Consider the following 18,037-nt stretch of genomic DNA (forward strand, 5'->3'; position numbering starts at 1 on the left):
TTATCCTTTCTTACATTCATCATAGATTTTCTCTTCTATCACATGCTTCTTTCAGTTAACTTTCAATTTTGTAGCATAAACAAATATTATTGCCATTATAACTTTATAAAAATTCCTGAAACTTATTTCTGTGGGCTGCCTTAACTATATACTAAGCCTAATTTTTATCGATAAGTAATCATTTATTCAAGTTTAATTGCAATGTTGTATTCTTTAACTCAAGATTACACATGTTTATTCCTAATAAATGAAATAAATATTTATTGTTAAAACAGATTAACTTAAGATAATAAATTTAAAAATATATTTCTCAACTTAAATTACTTATAAGGATGATTTTATGGCATTATTTTTGATTAATTTGATTATTACACTTATTGTTTTGATTAAATAAAATGTTTTGTCTACATTGTCAAAATTACTACTTTGTCTAATTTAAATGCATATATTTTATTATTATACTATTTTGACTTAAAATAACAGAACTGCATGATTTGAACTTAAAATAGACTTTATTATAGTTAACATTTTTTAAAGATGCTTCTTAAAAACTCTGAAAAAATAAATTATATTGTAACCATTTTTAAAGGCAGCATTCAAAATTGTTAACCACACGGAGGAAAGAATATTATATTTGGTAGAACTGAAAAATCAAGAAAATTCCTTTGATAAAAAGGTAGAAAAACTCTAAAATCAGGAAGCTTTGCTACAAGTTAGGAACAATGGCCAAGTAGTAAAACAGTGCTGACAGTTATATTATATTGTCACCAATTTTCATACTTTATTTCATTAAGAAAAAGTTAGAAGAGCAAAATCAGATTTAAAAAGTAAATAAATCTACCTTCTTGAACTGCAGTCTCTACCTGTGATGGTGGTACAAGATTGATTAACTCTTGATATGATTGGGCACTTTGATCAAAGAGCTGAACAAGTAGACTACATGTTTTTTCATACTCACATCTTCCAATAATGGACATCTAAAAATAGGTTATTAAAATTACAAGAATATACAGTACAGAACACTTATCTAGAAACTAGAAAACCAAGCAAATTATCATAAAAAATATTGAAATTGTGATAATACTTAATATAATTGTTAAAACTTTAATTTTTAATATAACAATGCCTGAAAAAATTCTCATTCGAGGACATTTTCCTAAATTAATGAAAATTTGCTATCATTTATCTTGTACAACATTGTTAGCCTTTAATTACAATTATATTTTGTCATATTACAGAACTAAAAAATATTGTTTTTGATTGGTTTCTGGACAGATACGCAAGTGGTGATAAGTTTGATCTGTTTGCAATCTCACTTTCAAATTAAATATATATTAGAAAGTCTATACAAGCTCTCAATGTTACCTCTTTTTCAAGTTCAAAAAACAAAAGGAAAAGAAAAAAATATTTTGAAGAAGTGTATAAATAAAAAGGTTGATACATTTACTGAGGAAAATTTTTTTGTTCCAAAGTTTTCTGTTTTGAGAAGCATTTTCCAAGAAATTTTATGAATTTTTTTTTAATATGTTATGAATTGTTTTATTCAGAACAATTTGTAGCTAAGTACAGCACAGAACTTTTTATCCAGTATCCAAAAAACAAGGAAACATTTTGTCAGGTTTTCCCGTTATTTTAAAATAGAACAGTTGAGGCAAAATGTTTTTTAAAAAATTTTAACTTTTCCATAGTTTATTTTTTTATCTATTTTTTTTTTTTTTTTCAAAAACAAAATCAGCATCAAAACGAATGATTTTGTTTTTCACTTCAACTTGTGAGGAGGAAATATCAGCCAACAGAAGTGGGTAGGAAAGTTATAAGAAAAATACATTGTTATACTTTACTAAATAAATATAACAAAATAAAAATAGTAAAATGAAAATACAAATTTTTAATTAAAATACTAAAATGAATAAAATACAACTAATTCTTTATTCAACAATAAAGTAGAAATATAGTTAAGCTGTTCTGAATAATTTTCAGGGATTCAGAAAAACGTGAAAATCAGAAATAGGGATAGCAATGGTTCACAGAATTCTAGACAATAGCTAAAATACTGAAACCGCTTCACTAAAAACAGAAAACGCACCTCTTTTCTGAAATAGAATTCTCTGCAAACTTAAGTTCACGGTTTAAAATTATTACGTCGCAGTTTTGTCTTTAAATTTGTTTTACTCAATTCGAATTTCCTCAACTGGTGCACAAGAATACTCAATTTCTAATAAATCTAAAATATCAAAACTTGGTAATTGGTTTGAATACCACATGATGCTTAAATTCACATTTGCAGCACTGAATTATAATTATATTTTTTCAGTCTAGGTAAAAACTTATAATAAAAAACCAAACAAATTAGGTTTTTTTTTTCTTTTTAAATATAACAGAAATTTTTGTATATTCAAAAATTGATTGATAGAAAAATTGGATTGAAAAAAATTTTTTTTAATAAATATTTAACATATTTTTAATTTCTTTGAGTTACAATGGTTTTAAAATGAACATTTTTGACTGCCTATTAAAAGTAGATTTAGGTCATTAAGGTTGTTGGCACCTTGCAACGGAAGTTAAATGTCTATGAGGAGGAAGAGTGAAGGAGAACTTGGTTCCTAATAGTCATTTAAAATACCCCAAAAGTTGAGAGGATTGATTTAGTATGTTGAAGGGTTGACAGACCATAAAATGCCTTCGAGGGGCATCCCCTCTGTTCATATTCAAGGTTTTGTTTGGTGTAAAAATAGGTAAGTGTAAAAATAAAGTTATAAGGAACCAGTGGTAAACAAACAGTATCACATGTATGTTTATGTAAAAATACTTTAATCGAATTTCATTTCATTTTAAAACCTATATGTTAATAAAGTAGATTTTTTGCACAACATTTATTTTATTAAAAATAGTAAAATTAAAATAAAAATTTCAGCATTATTTGTTACAAAATAGTGTTGCAATAATATAATAGACAGTTCTTTATTTAGATGATGAGTAACAGGCGCTTCACTCATATTATGAAAATATACATAATTATATATAGAAAATATGCTATAATTTCAGGGTGTACTAGCTGAAGATAAAAACAAAAAGCTAAAATATGAGAAGGTTAAAAAGATGTGATAATGTAAATTTTAAAATGACGAGTGAAAGTACATGTATATGAAAAGAAAACATTTTTAAATAAAAATTATACATTCTGAATACTAACGAGTATCAAGATAAATTATAAACTTTTCAAGTAACAATTTTAGGTGTATATACAGAACACAGAAAATGCAAAGTAACAAAGTTCGATAAAAATTAGTCAAAAGTTGACAATATTGCACAATTAAATAAATCTAAAACATGTATTATAGCAATTTTATTAATTATATTACACTGCAAATATTTATATTCTATGCAAGATAGTTCTTAATAGATATTTTAGAATTAAACAAAAATAAAATATAAATCAAGCTAGATAAATACCATTTAAGTTCACTTGCTTTTGTTTGTATTTTTTCTCCAAGTGAAATTTAAACGAATGAAATGTAACACAAGTAGTTATAAAAACAGGTTTTAAGAATATATATACATTTTAATGAGATTAATTTAAAAACAATGCATGAAAGGAAAACAATGGGAAAATGGTGAGATTGTTGTGATCTATGCTAAAAGAATCTTGTAAGGTACAAAAACAATTAGCAAAACATTCTAAAAAAAATATTCTAAAAATAAATAAAACAATAATTAAAAGAGGTAAGAAGTTTTTGACATTAATTTTCGAGAAATTGAAAGTGCCCCATTAAGAAGCTGGATGCGAAAAAAATAGTATAATATTATAGTAAAAAGTAACAGTATTATTTTTTTTTATCTGAATTAGCATTTTTTCTCAGAGTAAAAGTGTTAGTTTTTAAAAGTACAGAAGTAAGAGCAGGTTTTGTATTTCGTCACTACTGATGAGAGTACTGAAACATAAATAAAACAATACTATCCCCCAACCCAATTAAATTTGATAATTACCCTATAAAATATAATAAAATCATTAATTGAGAAGATAATTGACATGATGCTTCTAAAAACGTCTTTTTTATTTGTGTGGTTTAATTATCGACAAGATTGACCATTCTTCTTAAAAGATTGATATCACACCATAGCCAGTGATGTTACTTTGATAAATATATTTAAAACAAATAACTATTAAAGTAAAATACATCAATACAATATTGTGAGGAGCACTTAAAAAAATTGAAATGAAAATAGAACACATTAAGTAAAAGATATATGAAATAAAGCATATCAAGCAAAAAACAAAATAAAATGGAAGAAAAATACAGAACAAAAAACAACAGTGAAAGCAAGTAGCGAACTCAAATGAACTTACAAGTTCTGGAATCTTTCAATAATGACTTAAAATATTTTTGTAATATGTTTGCCAGATAACAAAATATGTAAACTGAAGTGCAAATAGAGGTTAAAAGTGAAAATAGAGGGATCTTTTATGGCACTTTCTTATACAGCAGTACTAAAGTGCATTTGATTTGTTAGTTGCCTTGGATTGGCCCGGAAATATATGTGAGCAAGGTAATAATATTTTTATTGGATAATTTGAAGTTTATAATTAATAAGGTTGATATTTAACTACACAATTTTAATGATTTTAGAAAATTGACTTTTATTAAAAAAAGAAACATGATTTGCCCAGTTTGCACTGATTTTTAGCCATAGATTTACCTGAATTCAATTTGCACATGGTAAAAATATAAATTTAGTTAACAAAGAAGCTTTTAGCAAATTTATTAGTAATAATAACATACAATTAACTCAATGATTTTATATCGAACTTAATTATATTAGTTGGGTATCCATTGTTTTTATCAAATTTTTACTATTTGTTTTTTGGTTAAATATTCTTCTAATTCTATTCCTTTGATTAAATGTTTTAAGAAACATTGGAATTCCAAGTAATTAGTTTATTTATTTTAAAATTAAAATAATTTCAATTATTGTATAAATCAACAATGTGGATATTTTATTCTTTTTTAATACCTAAATCCAAAAATTTAAAATTAATCATATCATCATGATTACGAAGCAAGATTAATTCCTCGGGGTAAATATTATTTAACAAAATTGTATAATCTAGAAAATTAAAGAAAATTAAATCATCAATAAATCTAAAAACTAATTTAATATTAAGAGTAAATTTTTTTCTTCATAATAGTGTAAAAATAAGCTAGCTAAGAGCGATCATAAATTAGATGCTTGTGGTATTTTATCGATAAGAATAAAAAAAAAATTCCATTGTAAAGATAATTATTAAAAAAACAAGTATTAATTAGAATTTCCTAATAATCAAAATCGCAATTAAGGACATTTTTAAAATCATAGTAATAACTCAAAAGAACATCTTTTAGTTTAGAATGGGGAATGCTATTGGAGAGATCCTGGAAATAAAATCACAATAGACTCATTTTGTGTTGTTTAATAAATTCTAAAATCTGTTGATTATTAGTGATAAACCAAGAAAAACCTTTAATAATATTGTAAATACTTTCATTTAAGTAGTTAGAGAAATAGTGCCAGGTTTAGTTCGGTAAGTATTCGACCAACATTTTACAAATTTAATGGGAATTTTAAAAAAGTATGGACAGATAATTAAGTAAGGAAATTGTAAATTACTAATTCTAATTTTTAACCTTTTATATTAGGCAAAAAAAAAATTTTAATGATAATATCATTATTTAAATTACAAAGCTTAAAATCATTACTATTTTTTCACTCCTTGTTTAAAAGTTCAACATGGAACTTTTTAAAGATTGCATAATTATTGTCAGTTTTGTCGCTGAGGCAATTTTAATTTTTCTTTATTATACAATTTCTTTTTATTAGAATGTAATTTTCTTCTTTTTTCTCTCTTTTCGTTTTATCCTTTTTGTCTTTATTGCGCTATATATATATATATATATATATATATATATATATATATATATATATATATATATATGTATTAAAATATTTAGAGCTCTAAATAATAGTTTAAAGAATATATCATTTAAAAAAATTGTCCCAAAGTAATCAAACTTTACAGTAACTGCTGATTATCAAGAAATTCTAGAAATAATTTTGCAATTGAAAGTAAGGCATAATAGTTGAATAATGAACAGATTTTCATAATAGTTGAATAATGATTTTAATATTCAATTTATTTAACCTTTATCACTAAACATAGTTGAGCATTACTCAGATCTTAAAAAAGATATTCTTAGACTGTGTAAGAAAGTAATATCTTATTCAGTACTTTCAGTAAATGATGCTTGATAACTTCCTATGTGTTATTCCTTTTTCAGTGATTATGGAAACCCAACAAAACAAAAGGGGTCATTCTTTTAATTACAGTAACCATAAAGCATCCTTGATGCTCCCCTATTCACAGTTGTGATCTCTACTTACAGCCACCTGTGGACAAAATGAGGAATTGGAGAAAAATTTCAGAGCGGAAAATTTTTTCATACCCCTGGAAAAAAATTTTTTTAACAATTCTTCCTTTTATATATTTCCATATTGTTAAAAATAGTAATAAACTACGCATTTATAAGTATTTTAATTTTTTTTGTTGCATTCATGTATGAAACTTAAAAAGTAATTTTATAAAGACCTCATGAAAATTACTCTAAAAACGCATTCAAAGTTTTTTTTAAAATTATTGATAGAATTTAAAAATACCGGAACAGCAGCCAAAATATTCAGAAAATAGTACGAAAAATAGGAGGACTGTTTTAAAAAAATAAGATAAAATAGAAGTGTTAAAAAACAAATAAAAAATTCACTTTTAAGTAATTGAATAAATTTTCATGAATATTAATTAAAATCAAAAAATATCTGCTTCCCTACATAGCCAATATAAATTTTAAAGACAGTAATTAAAACTAAAATTGCTGAAAAGATCAAAAATTCTTTAAGTAAGACAGATATTTTACTTTCATTGAGACTTTAACAATATAATTATGATGTATAAGTGATTTGTACAAACAATATATTTCTATAAAATTGAGTCAAGAAAATTTATCAAAAAATTGTTTCTGCCAAATTTGCCTCTTAAAAATATTCTTATGTTAAAAACTATTATTTTATAAAATTTAAAAATATATTCATTTCATATATAATTTTTTTTAAGAGTTACTTTGGCAAGGAAATGTATCGTTACGTTAAAAAAATTGATTTTTTGAGCATCGCATGAGTTATTTCCTTTTTCGTATTTTGAAAACTATGAACACAGTAAAAAAATTAAAAAATTAAGAAATAAACCGTAGTCAATATCGAGAAAAAATTGACGGAGAAGTTACGTGAATTGGACTCTTCGAAAACGGATTACTAAATACGTGTTTTGTTTCAAGATTCGGATGTTGTAATAAATAACATTGTATTAAAAATGTCCGATTTTAAAAATTAAGTGGAAATCAATAGCAATAATAGCAACAACAAAAAATCGATAGAATTGCAACGATAAAAAGTTAAATATTCAAATGCGCAATTTGAATTTCCCATATTTCCAGAAATATAATGGGATATTTAAAAATGTGGACTACGGATTAATGATACTAACGGCATAAATTGAAGGCATCAAAAAGTGATTATTTAAATGCACAAATCAAATTTCACATGTTGAAATAATATGAACTGACAAATAACCGGAATTTTAAAAACCCTGTGGAAAACGGTAGTACCAGCATTAAAAAAAAAAGATTTAAAATCTATGATGCAAAATTTTAAAAAACAGAAAAAAGAAAAGAAAAGAAAGAAAGAATAAAACTAAAATGATAAATAATGGAACACATCAACTGAATATAAATGAAAATATGTTACCACTTTTTTATCGATGCAGTTTTCATATCACTACAATAAAATTAATTTGCTAAAACATGGACTTAAAACATCTATAATATTCTAATAAATATTTCATGCAAGATGTGAAAATAAGCATCTTAATATAGTCAGATATATTGAAACAATATAGAACATTTAAAAATAAAAATGTGGACTGTTAAATTATTTTTACGCTATTTTCCAATTTCAAGCATATGGCTAAATTATTATGCAACCTTATCATGACTTTTAAATTGAAAGTAAAACATTGCTACAACAGCCCATTGTGAGTCAGGGGTAACATGGAGAATAAGGCTCCACAATTTTGTGACCAACGTCATGGTTAAGACAATGTGGTCAGCACTGTGCACAAGATGCCTTTTTAGATAAGCTGGTACTCATTGATCTGAAGGTGGGTAGGTTTAGCCACCACTGGGGATCAAACCGCATCTGATCTCTTTGATCTAATAAGCTAATATTCTTGTTCAAGGACTCAATCTAAATGGTTTGAGGCGTCACCTCAAATATGCTAATTATTTAGTGCAGACAATACTTTAAGTTAAGAAATCTGACACAAAAACGTACTTTCTGTGAATAAATATATATTTTTTATCAATTTCTAACCCCTGAAATATTGGAGGTTGCCGCAATTTGGGAAATAAGGTCCCTAATAAAAGTGGAAAATAAGGTCAGCAAAAGGGTCCAAACTTTTGATTGCTCTCCTGACCAAACTATTGGGATCATATTTTCTAGATTACAGCTACCCCTATATTTTTGGGGTCAAATTCAGAATCTGTTAACATTTTTTAAGGACATAAAAAATTCCGTTTACAATTGTAATTTCAAAAGTCGAATGTGAAAATGGAATGTTCCTTAGCACAAGAAATCAAAATTAAATAGTTACAAGGACAGTTATTTCCAACAAGATTGCATTTCTGTCCTACTCGAAGTTGTTTGAAGAAGTATTTTTCATTTACCAAAGTTTATTCTATATATATTTTAGGGTATACTTAAGGCATATTTCAATTGAGTTTATTTTCACACCCTTATTTGCTTAAAATTATTAAATAATTTGCTTAAAATAAATTATTCAAGCTTTATGATTTAATGCATTTATAGTATAACAGTAAACAGGGTTTCCATCGCGAATCCTTATACTTTTAAATAAATGGACTAAGCTTAGATAAATAACAAATGTTAATTTCTCTCGTTTTACTTTTCAAGGGATAATGTTTTCAAACATATTTCATTCTGGAAATAACGAAATTATTGAGTAGGTTCCTTAGAGCAATATATTTCTGATCCTCTTATGACAAAATACAGGAAAATTGGTTTTCACAGTTTTTGTAAAAAGTATGTTAACCTTCTCACAGCAAATATTTTTTTAATCAAAATAAGTTTGAAATTTCGTATTTTTTATTTCATTTTTTTTAAAAATCAGGTGATTCTAAAATTGGCATGGCTTTGGAATCTTTTTACAAATTTCAATTTTTAGTATTTGGTGTTTTACAAATTAAGGCATTTTCTTAACCAATTATACTATAATATCTTGGGAATCATGCCAAAGTTGAGAAATAACTTTATTGAAAGGGAAATTTTTCAACATCTTCTTTTAAAAGAGCAACTTTCTTGAAATTAACTGCATAATATATAAGTTTCAACGGTTCGGATATGTTTATTTAAAAAAACAAAGCAAACAATCATGATTTTTTGAGTAGCACTAATATGTATGTACTTTTAGCAAACCAAACAAATAAGAAACAATAATGTAAATAAATATATAATTTATTGGCCCAATCTAAGAGAAAAGGGTGCACTTATTTACTATGATCTGTCAGACGCTTTGCACGGAGTAATTTTAATATAGAAAATGTTTTTAAAATCCTCTCAGCTAACTGGCCATAGTTCTGATACTTAAAAGAAAAACTTAGCAATTAGTCACAATGAGTGTTAATTTAAAAAAAACCTCGAAGTACCAATAAAAATTAAACAAAATAATTAAGCATCCGAAAAAAAATCTATATGGTATTATAAAGAAAGAGTAAAAGACATAATGAAATAATTAGTTAAATAGTTCTGTGAATCACACGTCAGATAATTAAAAATTTAATTTCACAACTAAGATGTTAGAGCGACATTTAAGATACTGAGATATTTCAAGACACTTAAAAACTTTGGCTATGTAATTGACAGCTTTTTATGTATGGTATCTCTACACTCTTCGTAGTGACTTATAAAACATCAACACTATTTAAGAAAATCTATGTTGAACTCAGAAGAAAAATATAAAATAAAAAAGAAAATCAATAATTTATATTTATTTTTAAAAAAAATAGTATGCTTAGTAAATAGTCAGCTGTTCTGCATCAAATAATTTTAAACAACGGAATGATTTTTTAATCTCTTATCAAGGTTTTATTCTTAGCTAGCAGACTATAATTCTAAGTTCTCCTTTTAAAAAAAAACTTGACAATTATTTAAAAAGGAACTTTACTTTAAAGAAAACCTAAATTAAAGTGCTAAAATTGATTAGTATATTAATGAAAAAATAATATATGAAGTAGTGTAGAGAATAAGATTTTTAAAAATGCAAAAATTTAATTAAATAAATGGTAAAATAGTTCTGCGAAACACTTCCAAAAGGTAATTAAAAAATTTATTTTAAAATTAAGAATATATATTAAATTTTGAGAAATTTTAAGACGCTTGAAAATGTTGACTACAAATTCGTATTAATAATTATAAAATACATATTGGAGAAATTATATAAAGATTTAGATATATAGGTATTGAAGAAATTAGATAAATATATTATTCCAAATATATGCGTACGTATGTATATTATTGAAATTGTATCAATCATTGAAAAAAAAACTAAAAACTAAAATACAATCGCATATTGAATTAAATAAGCACAATCTGGTGTATAATGGTATTCTATCAGAAGCATGCTTTCATAAAGCTCGACATTCCTTGAATAACATGTCTTTTATTCAATAATATGTTTTATTCAAATTTCCTTACTAAATTATGAACACAATTTTAGACGACTAAAAAAGAAGCATCGTATTTTATAGTTAAAAATAAAAAGATTAGCAATTGGTTATTAGTGAAAAAAATATGAATGGAATTTTACGCTGCGCTCGAAGTCAAGTTCCGCGTAAGTTAATTGCATTTTAATACTAATCGCCCCATTAAAATATTTCTTCATTGTCGCCAAATTATTTTTTTAAAAATAATTAATTTTTATTTTTCTCAGCTTCTACTAAAAAAAAACAGTTGAATCTTTAGATTTTTCAATTGAAAAATATGCAGATTAATATAGTATAAAAAAATTCATACCTTATAATTCAAAATTTTTTCATCGTCAATGTAATTAAATAATAAAAAATAATAAATTATTAAAAAAAATTTTTGCATGAAATTATCTTTGGGTAAATGAGTTTTAAGAGTGGGGGCAATTTTTTTAATTGCTTAATTAGTTTTATAAATATGACTAAAAATGCAAAAAGTGAAATTAACATTAAAGGGTTCAAACTTTAAATTGTTCTGTTGACCCAACTATGGGGACATTTCCCTGATTTCGGCTACCCCCTATATTTTGAAGATAAAGAATCCAAATATGTAAAATAATATCCATGTTTATTCAGAGAAAGTACGATTTTGTGCTTGATTTCGTAACTTAAATAATAGTTAGCACTAAACAATTAGCATATTTGAGGTCACCCCCAGAAACCATTAAGATTGGCACTTAGTACATGAAAATCGATCATTAGATTGAAAGTTTTTCAGGGTGATATCTTTTTTTTTTGATGACTGTACAATATGTAAAACATATGCATGTCCAAGGTATATATGTACAATGCTTGTGCGTATGAACAAACATACAACATATAAATGTCCAATGAATTTATGTACATAAAGTACAAAGATATGTATGTAAAATGTATATATGTACATATGAACAAAATATATATGTCCAATATATATATGAACAACAGATTTTTGTTCTATGTATGTACATTTGTACAATACATATATGTGCATAATTACAATATATGCATTCACAATACATGTATCTGAGTTTGTACATGCAATGTTTGTGTAAACATAATGCATAAATTGCATGTACATTCCATGTACACGTGTAATTATGCTGCGAGCACATAATTATGAGCATTCCCTTTATGTACATCCACATGAATGTACATACATTGTAAGCAAATACATTGTAAACAGATAGGTCTGTAAAATTTATTACATAAAATGTATATATATTTATACATGTATACAATATATTTAATACAATTTATGTATAAACATTTATACAATCTGCATACAATATATAGATGTTTGTACCAACAATCACAAGTACATTGTGTTTACATTCCTACACAAACACACATTGTACACAAATATATACATCCATTTTATTTACATGCACACATATAAGTCTTTATTGCTTGCACATACAGATCTACATAAGTTTTAGGTATATATAAGTCTTAGATATACACATATGTAAATACATTTGTGTTGCATACACACCTATATACGCTGTATGTAGAAAAATACAAAATGTATCATTATACAATATATTATACAATTTGTACTGCATAACATGATGCATACAATTTACAATCAAAATTACATGTAATCATGTATTCTGATTACTTGTAATCATGTTACATGTAATCATATAATTAAATTGCTTTTAATCATGATTAATTGATTACTACAATTGATTGTTACAGCTGTGATCAAAATTATTTGTTATTATCATGATTATGAGTAATTTATTACTGTAATCAGAAACTGTAATCAAATACACTTTTGCCCAACTCTGATCTAAAACTAGTCATTTAAGTAAAAGGAAATATAAAAAAGCTACTAACATTTGTGCACAATATAGATTATACACTAATAAAATACATCAAGTTATCTTAGAAGGTAACCTAATTTAACTGTCTTTCAACATATTAAAAAACTATTTGTTTGTATGACAATATTTTTTAAAAACAAACCAAATTTGAAAAAAGTTGCACAATTAAAAAAAATTATTGAAGCAACAAATATAAATGATACTACAAATATAAATTGTCAATATGATGTTTTATTTTAAATTAATTGCTAAATTATTCAATTTAATTAAGTACTAAAAAGCTGTAAAACTGAATTAAAGACTCTAATTTTTATTTAAATTCATTACTCTTTTTTTGCTAAAATAAAATAGGTTTTTAAAAGCAGTTAAATTCCATTTTAAAGCAATGAGATTATAGAACATATAAAAATATTCTAATATACAGATTTATTTAAAAAAAAAAAAAACATTATATCAATATTAAACTTTAATTATATATTTGTGGGACTATTCAATGCCAATGTATCTTTCTTAAATTTATTCACTCTCAATCAAAAGAAATATTTTCCAAAATAATAATCCTTTTTATTTTCAAAAAAAATCAAGCACAGTGCACAACTTGTATTAAATTAAACAAGGTCAACCAGACATTTCGAAAAAGTAAACAAAGCAGTGAGTGTGAATAGGGGTTGCCTGAAACATATTTCTCGAAGGGTAGAACACAACATCAATATGGGGATGGTTCTAGGAAAGAACATCTCAGTTGCTCCAAATAAAAATTCGTTGACACTGGAGATATATCTCCTTTAGAGCAAGACAAAGTATGGCCATTTAGCAAATTTTAAATTTTATCTGACACTTTCATACCTTTCAAGTAACAAATACATCTTTCCCATATTTTACAAATTAACAAAGGATCTGTATGACTGGATGGTAAAATAAAAAGCTAGTATCTACATACCTGATCAAGTTGTTGTTGAACCATTCCTAAATCTTCTAAAGGATCCTCTAGACCATCTCTAAAATACAAATATTTGTTTTTCTTACATTTTTAAAATAAACTTTTAATAAATACAGCTGAAAACCAGAAAATCTGGCAAATTAAACATTAGAATAAATAAATTCCAAAAAGGTCTTAATCATCAAGTTAAGGTTTTTTTAATTCACGACTAATTGTTTAACATCTTAAAGCAAGATTTTTAAAATTAAAAAGGAGGAAAAAATTTTTTAAAAAATGGAAATGAAGTTTGAAATCTCAATTAAATGTCCAAAAAAGCAAATTTCATCAAATCACTTCTAGATTATTTCTATGGTATAACTTCAAAAACAATACAAAAGAAATAATTCTCAAAGAAGTATTTCAGAAAAATGTTTGTGCAATAAAAAACCAATTGATTTGGAATGCAACAATCCAAAAAACTGAAGTAATCAAACTTTTTGCTCAAATAAAAAAATTTTTTAGAAAAAGTTAAAAATAACATTTAAAAACTAACTTTCATAAATATACATCTAATCAAAATTTAATGTAAATGTCATTAAACATATTTACTTTCTTAATCATTAACTTTCGTTAACTCACAATGAAAAAAACCTCTTTCGATATAAAAATTTGTTTACCAATTGTAGTAATGATTTTTTAATAGACTTGACCATAAAAAACAAGACAATTAGAGTTAAATAAATGCTTCATTCAATTTCGCTCAAATATAGAGTTAGCACAGAAAAAGTGCCTCTTTCCTCACTGCGGTAAGCGAAAAAGAAATTTTTTCAACCTCCCTAAGAAGAGGGTAAGAATGAACATTAAAAATTAGGAAAGTGTTTCTTGGTGAAATTTGTGCATATTTAAAGTTTTATTCTCAAAATTAAACTCATAGCCATACCTGATCAAGCCTAATGCCTTGCAGTAAAATATAACAAAAACACAAACAGTAAATACATACTTAATTAAGTACACATATAAGATTAAATGTATAACTATTTTTTTTCCTCACATTTTCTTTTACTTGGTAATTTCAGTCCATCTATCCTGTATTTCTTTATAGTTATTATTCAGTGTTTCATAATTTTTATAGAAAACCATTAATAGCAGTTTTTTTTCTTTAGCTTTATTATTTACTTACAGAGTGATTCTGAAAAACCCTAGTTTTCATGTCAAAACTTTTGTAATACTTAAGTACTTTTTCTAAGAGTTTCAGTCTAAAAAAACTCAAACAGATTATAATAAAAGTGAGAGTAAAAACATAAAAACAAAATATTTTCTTTTTTTATTGCATTTTTTTTTATTGTCATTTCAATTTTTCTTATTAATTTCTTACTCAGCAGTTAGTCAGCCTGTTAATTATCTTTAGTATTTTCTGCGAAAAACTATTACAGTTTCTTCTCTTTTATCATTATCATTTTTCGATAAGCTGAGATTCTGAAAAATCTTTGCCTTCTTATAAGACATTTTTATTATAGTGTCAGAGTTTCTCAAAATCGAAGAATTCAGTAATGAATAATTAAAATAGACAGCACATATTGATTACACATGACTAGGTAAAAGTTTTAAAAAAAATTTTTTTTTTTTTTTTTTACCCATTTTGTTTTTTTTTAATCCAAATTAAATTTTTTTTTAACATTTATAGTTTTTTCAATGCTGCAAAACACTTTTATAATTTGATAATAATTATTAAGAATCGAAACTAACCAATTTCATAAAAGGAAGCAAAACCATAGTTTTTTGATCATCTGTCTACCATGTTATTTTGACTGCTAAAGTAAATTGAATTTGTCTAAGGAAGCTATTGAATGCTATTCAAAACCCTTATAAGCTGACTGGAAAAATTGTAACAGAAAGTTTTTCATACATTAATGTTATGAATTAAAATTTCACTCTATTAATAAAAAAATATTAACAGTTAGCGTATACAATTTAAAAACTGAGAGAGAGAGAAAGAACATAATTTTAAAATTTTGAAATGAATAAAGTACAGTGAGCAAAAAAATTACCCACCCTGAACAACTTTTGATCAAATGATTGGATCTTCAAGTTCTAAGACTCAATCTTAATGGCTCAAGGGGGTGATATGCTAATGCTAATTAATATATCAAATATGCTAATTAATAAATGTAGACGATATTTCAAGTTACGAAATCTAACACAAAAACTAAATTTCTTCGAATAAACATACCTTTTTTTTCAAAGGATTCGGATTTTTGACCACCAAAATATAGGAGGTAGCCAAAGGGTTTGGTCAGGAGAGCATTCCAAAGTTTTAACAAATTAATGTTATTTTTATTTATTGCGTATTTCGCTATATCTCAAGAACTTTTTAAGGGAATTGAAACATTTCTGCACACAATTATAAAATTCTTTTATCTAAAGATAATTACATCTAAAAAGTAACTTTACATGTGCAAAGATAAAATCTACATCACATGTAATTAAGATGACCAGCATCTTTCTAAAACTATAAAGCTGGCAGTAAAATTTCTATACAGATATTTGAAAACTCACTGCTTTATTTTTGCAATTTAATATTCTAAGAACAGAAATACTTTGAAGATATTCTCTAACAAAAATAGTTTTTTTAAATAATTAGAAAGGCAAAAGAGGATCAGATACTTTTGACTATTTCAAAACAGAGAATTCCTTTGCATAATCTATCGTTAAAAACTTGATGAACAGTTATCTTTTTACAGCATTCTTAAAACATCTTTTTAACTTCAAACTGCATATTTGGAAAAGATCAGCAATGTAAATAACCAATATTTAGTAATGTCCTTATACTGTAATTAAAAAAAAAAAAATTAAAAAATACTTTACATGTTTTGCTATTTTCTAGACCCTAAAGATCCAATTGCAGAATTAAGAGGCTTAAGAGAATTAAGAGATGTAAGATCATGAATTAACACATCTACTTCAAATACAAGTCACATTCCTGTTGACACTCTACTAGCTAACACAGTGACTTCAATGTGAGAAGGCAGATGGGGGCTTCATTTTGGCCCACGAGTTAGTTTGCTAGTGAAAAATAGACCATTTTGGAAGTCATTCTCTCATCACACTTCTTTGAAAGTTTCCTCCTTTACCTTCTTACATGTGTAAGGAGGGAGCAGAGTACTTTGAAATTGAAATTATTTTAAAATGGAGTAGTTGGCATACCTCTTCACTCAATTCAATTTTAAATTTCAAACTCTAGATTTTTTCATTTGTAATTACATTGTTTGAAATGATATGAAAAAACTTTTACTTTTCAATTTCAAATTTTCTTATAGCTATTAATTTATAAAATAATTCTAAAAATCATTAATTCAGTACATAGAATTCTGATTTTATGTTCCAACTGATCAAGCCAATTTTTCTCATGCATTATAGTTTTCAGGAATTTGTTTACTTGTGACAAGACATTTGAAAGACATACCTTAGCACAACAGATACAGATTCTAATCTGGAAGTAATAAATGCCTGAGTTACTTCTGGGGTATATCTTTCCAGTAAGTGTGGTTCAGAGGCTTTAACATACGGTACAGATGCTACCATTCTTTGCCACAAACTCAGCAAGTAATGAATACTATTAGGAGCAAATTGCCACATCTAAAAATAATAAAAGTTAGTTAAATAACACATACAGTATAAATGCATACATTTAATAAGTTTTAATTGCTTCTTCTTATCCTAGAAAATTCTCAGATTCTATTTTAAAACATTTGGTTTAAATATTTACTGATATTTATAGATCATGATGTATTTATAAATACAAATCCCTAGATCAGAAACTGGTTATACATATGAGACAGTATTTGGGCCGTAGAAAATGTTTTGAAATTTTTTAAGAGTTTATAATGAAATCACCATCATAGATTTATCCAAGAAACCTGCGTCCTTTTACAGCAATAGAAAATTAATTTTTGTAATTGTATGCTAAATTACATTTTTGAATTTAATTAGAACAAGGCTCAAAGCAAATTTTTGTACTAACAAATAGAATTTAGCAAAGCTTAAAGAGGAATTAATTGTCATATCAAAATTTAATTTACTACTGGGTGGGTTTTGATTAAATTGATCAGGACAAGCTGTTTAAAATATTGAAACACTTCAAATTTCTTGAAAAGTTTGTTAATATCATTAAGAGCCCTTATGATGGAAATAAAGAGCACATTGAGGTAGATGGAATGCATACAGTCTCCTTCAATGTTCAAACAAGCGTAAGATAGCGATTTGTCTAGATTTTTATTCATTATAGCCACTGGCTGGATTATTAATAATAAAATCAAATGCTAGCACGAAGTGTAAATAAGTATTGATATATATATATAACCATGATAAGTATTGATGAAACTCGAAATGCGAAAATAGAACAAAAA

The 18,037-nt window shown here is 25.4% G+C and overlaps 1 protein-coding gene across 5 annotated transcripts in view; it reads right to left on the reverse strand.

The window, feature by feature from the left end:
* Ranbp16 (Ran-binding protein 16) overlaps window positions 1–18,037 on the reverse strand; it is a 197,760-nt gene that overhangs the window by 112,127 nt on the left and 67,596 nt on the right. For all 5 annotated transcript variants that reach the window (XM_087155667.1, XM_016069988.4, XM_087155669.1 and 2 more), the window contains exons 10-12: window positions 17,095–17,267; window positions 13,653–13,710; window positions 842–977 (exon numbers count right to left, since the gene is read on the reverse strand). In XM_087155667.1, coding sequence (XP_087011793.1) covers window positions 842–977; window positions 13,653–13,710; window positions 17,095–17,267 — 367 coding nt within the window. The remainder of the gene's footprint in view (window positions 1–841; window positions 978–13,652; window positions 13,711–17,094; window positions 17,268–18,037) is intronic.

The sequence above is a fragment of the Parasteatoda tepidariorum genome, chromosome 12 (assembly GCF_982258835.1).
Source record: "Parasteatoda tepidariorum strain Cologne lab strain chromosome 12, Ptep-v5.0, whole genome shotgun sequence".
Taxonomy (NCBI): domain Eukaryota; kingdom Metazoa; phylum Arthropoda; class Arachnida; order Araneae; family Theridiidae; genus Parasteatoda; species Parasteatoda tepidariorum.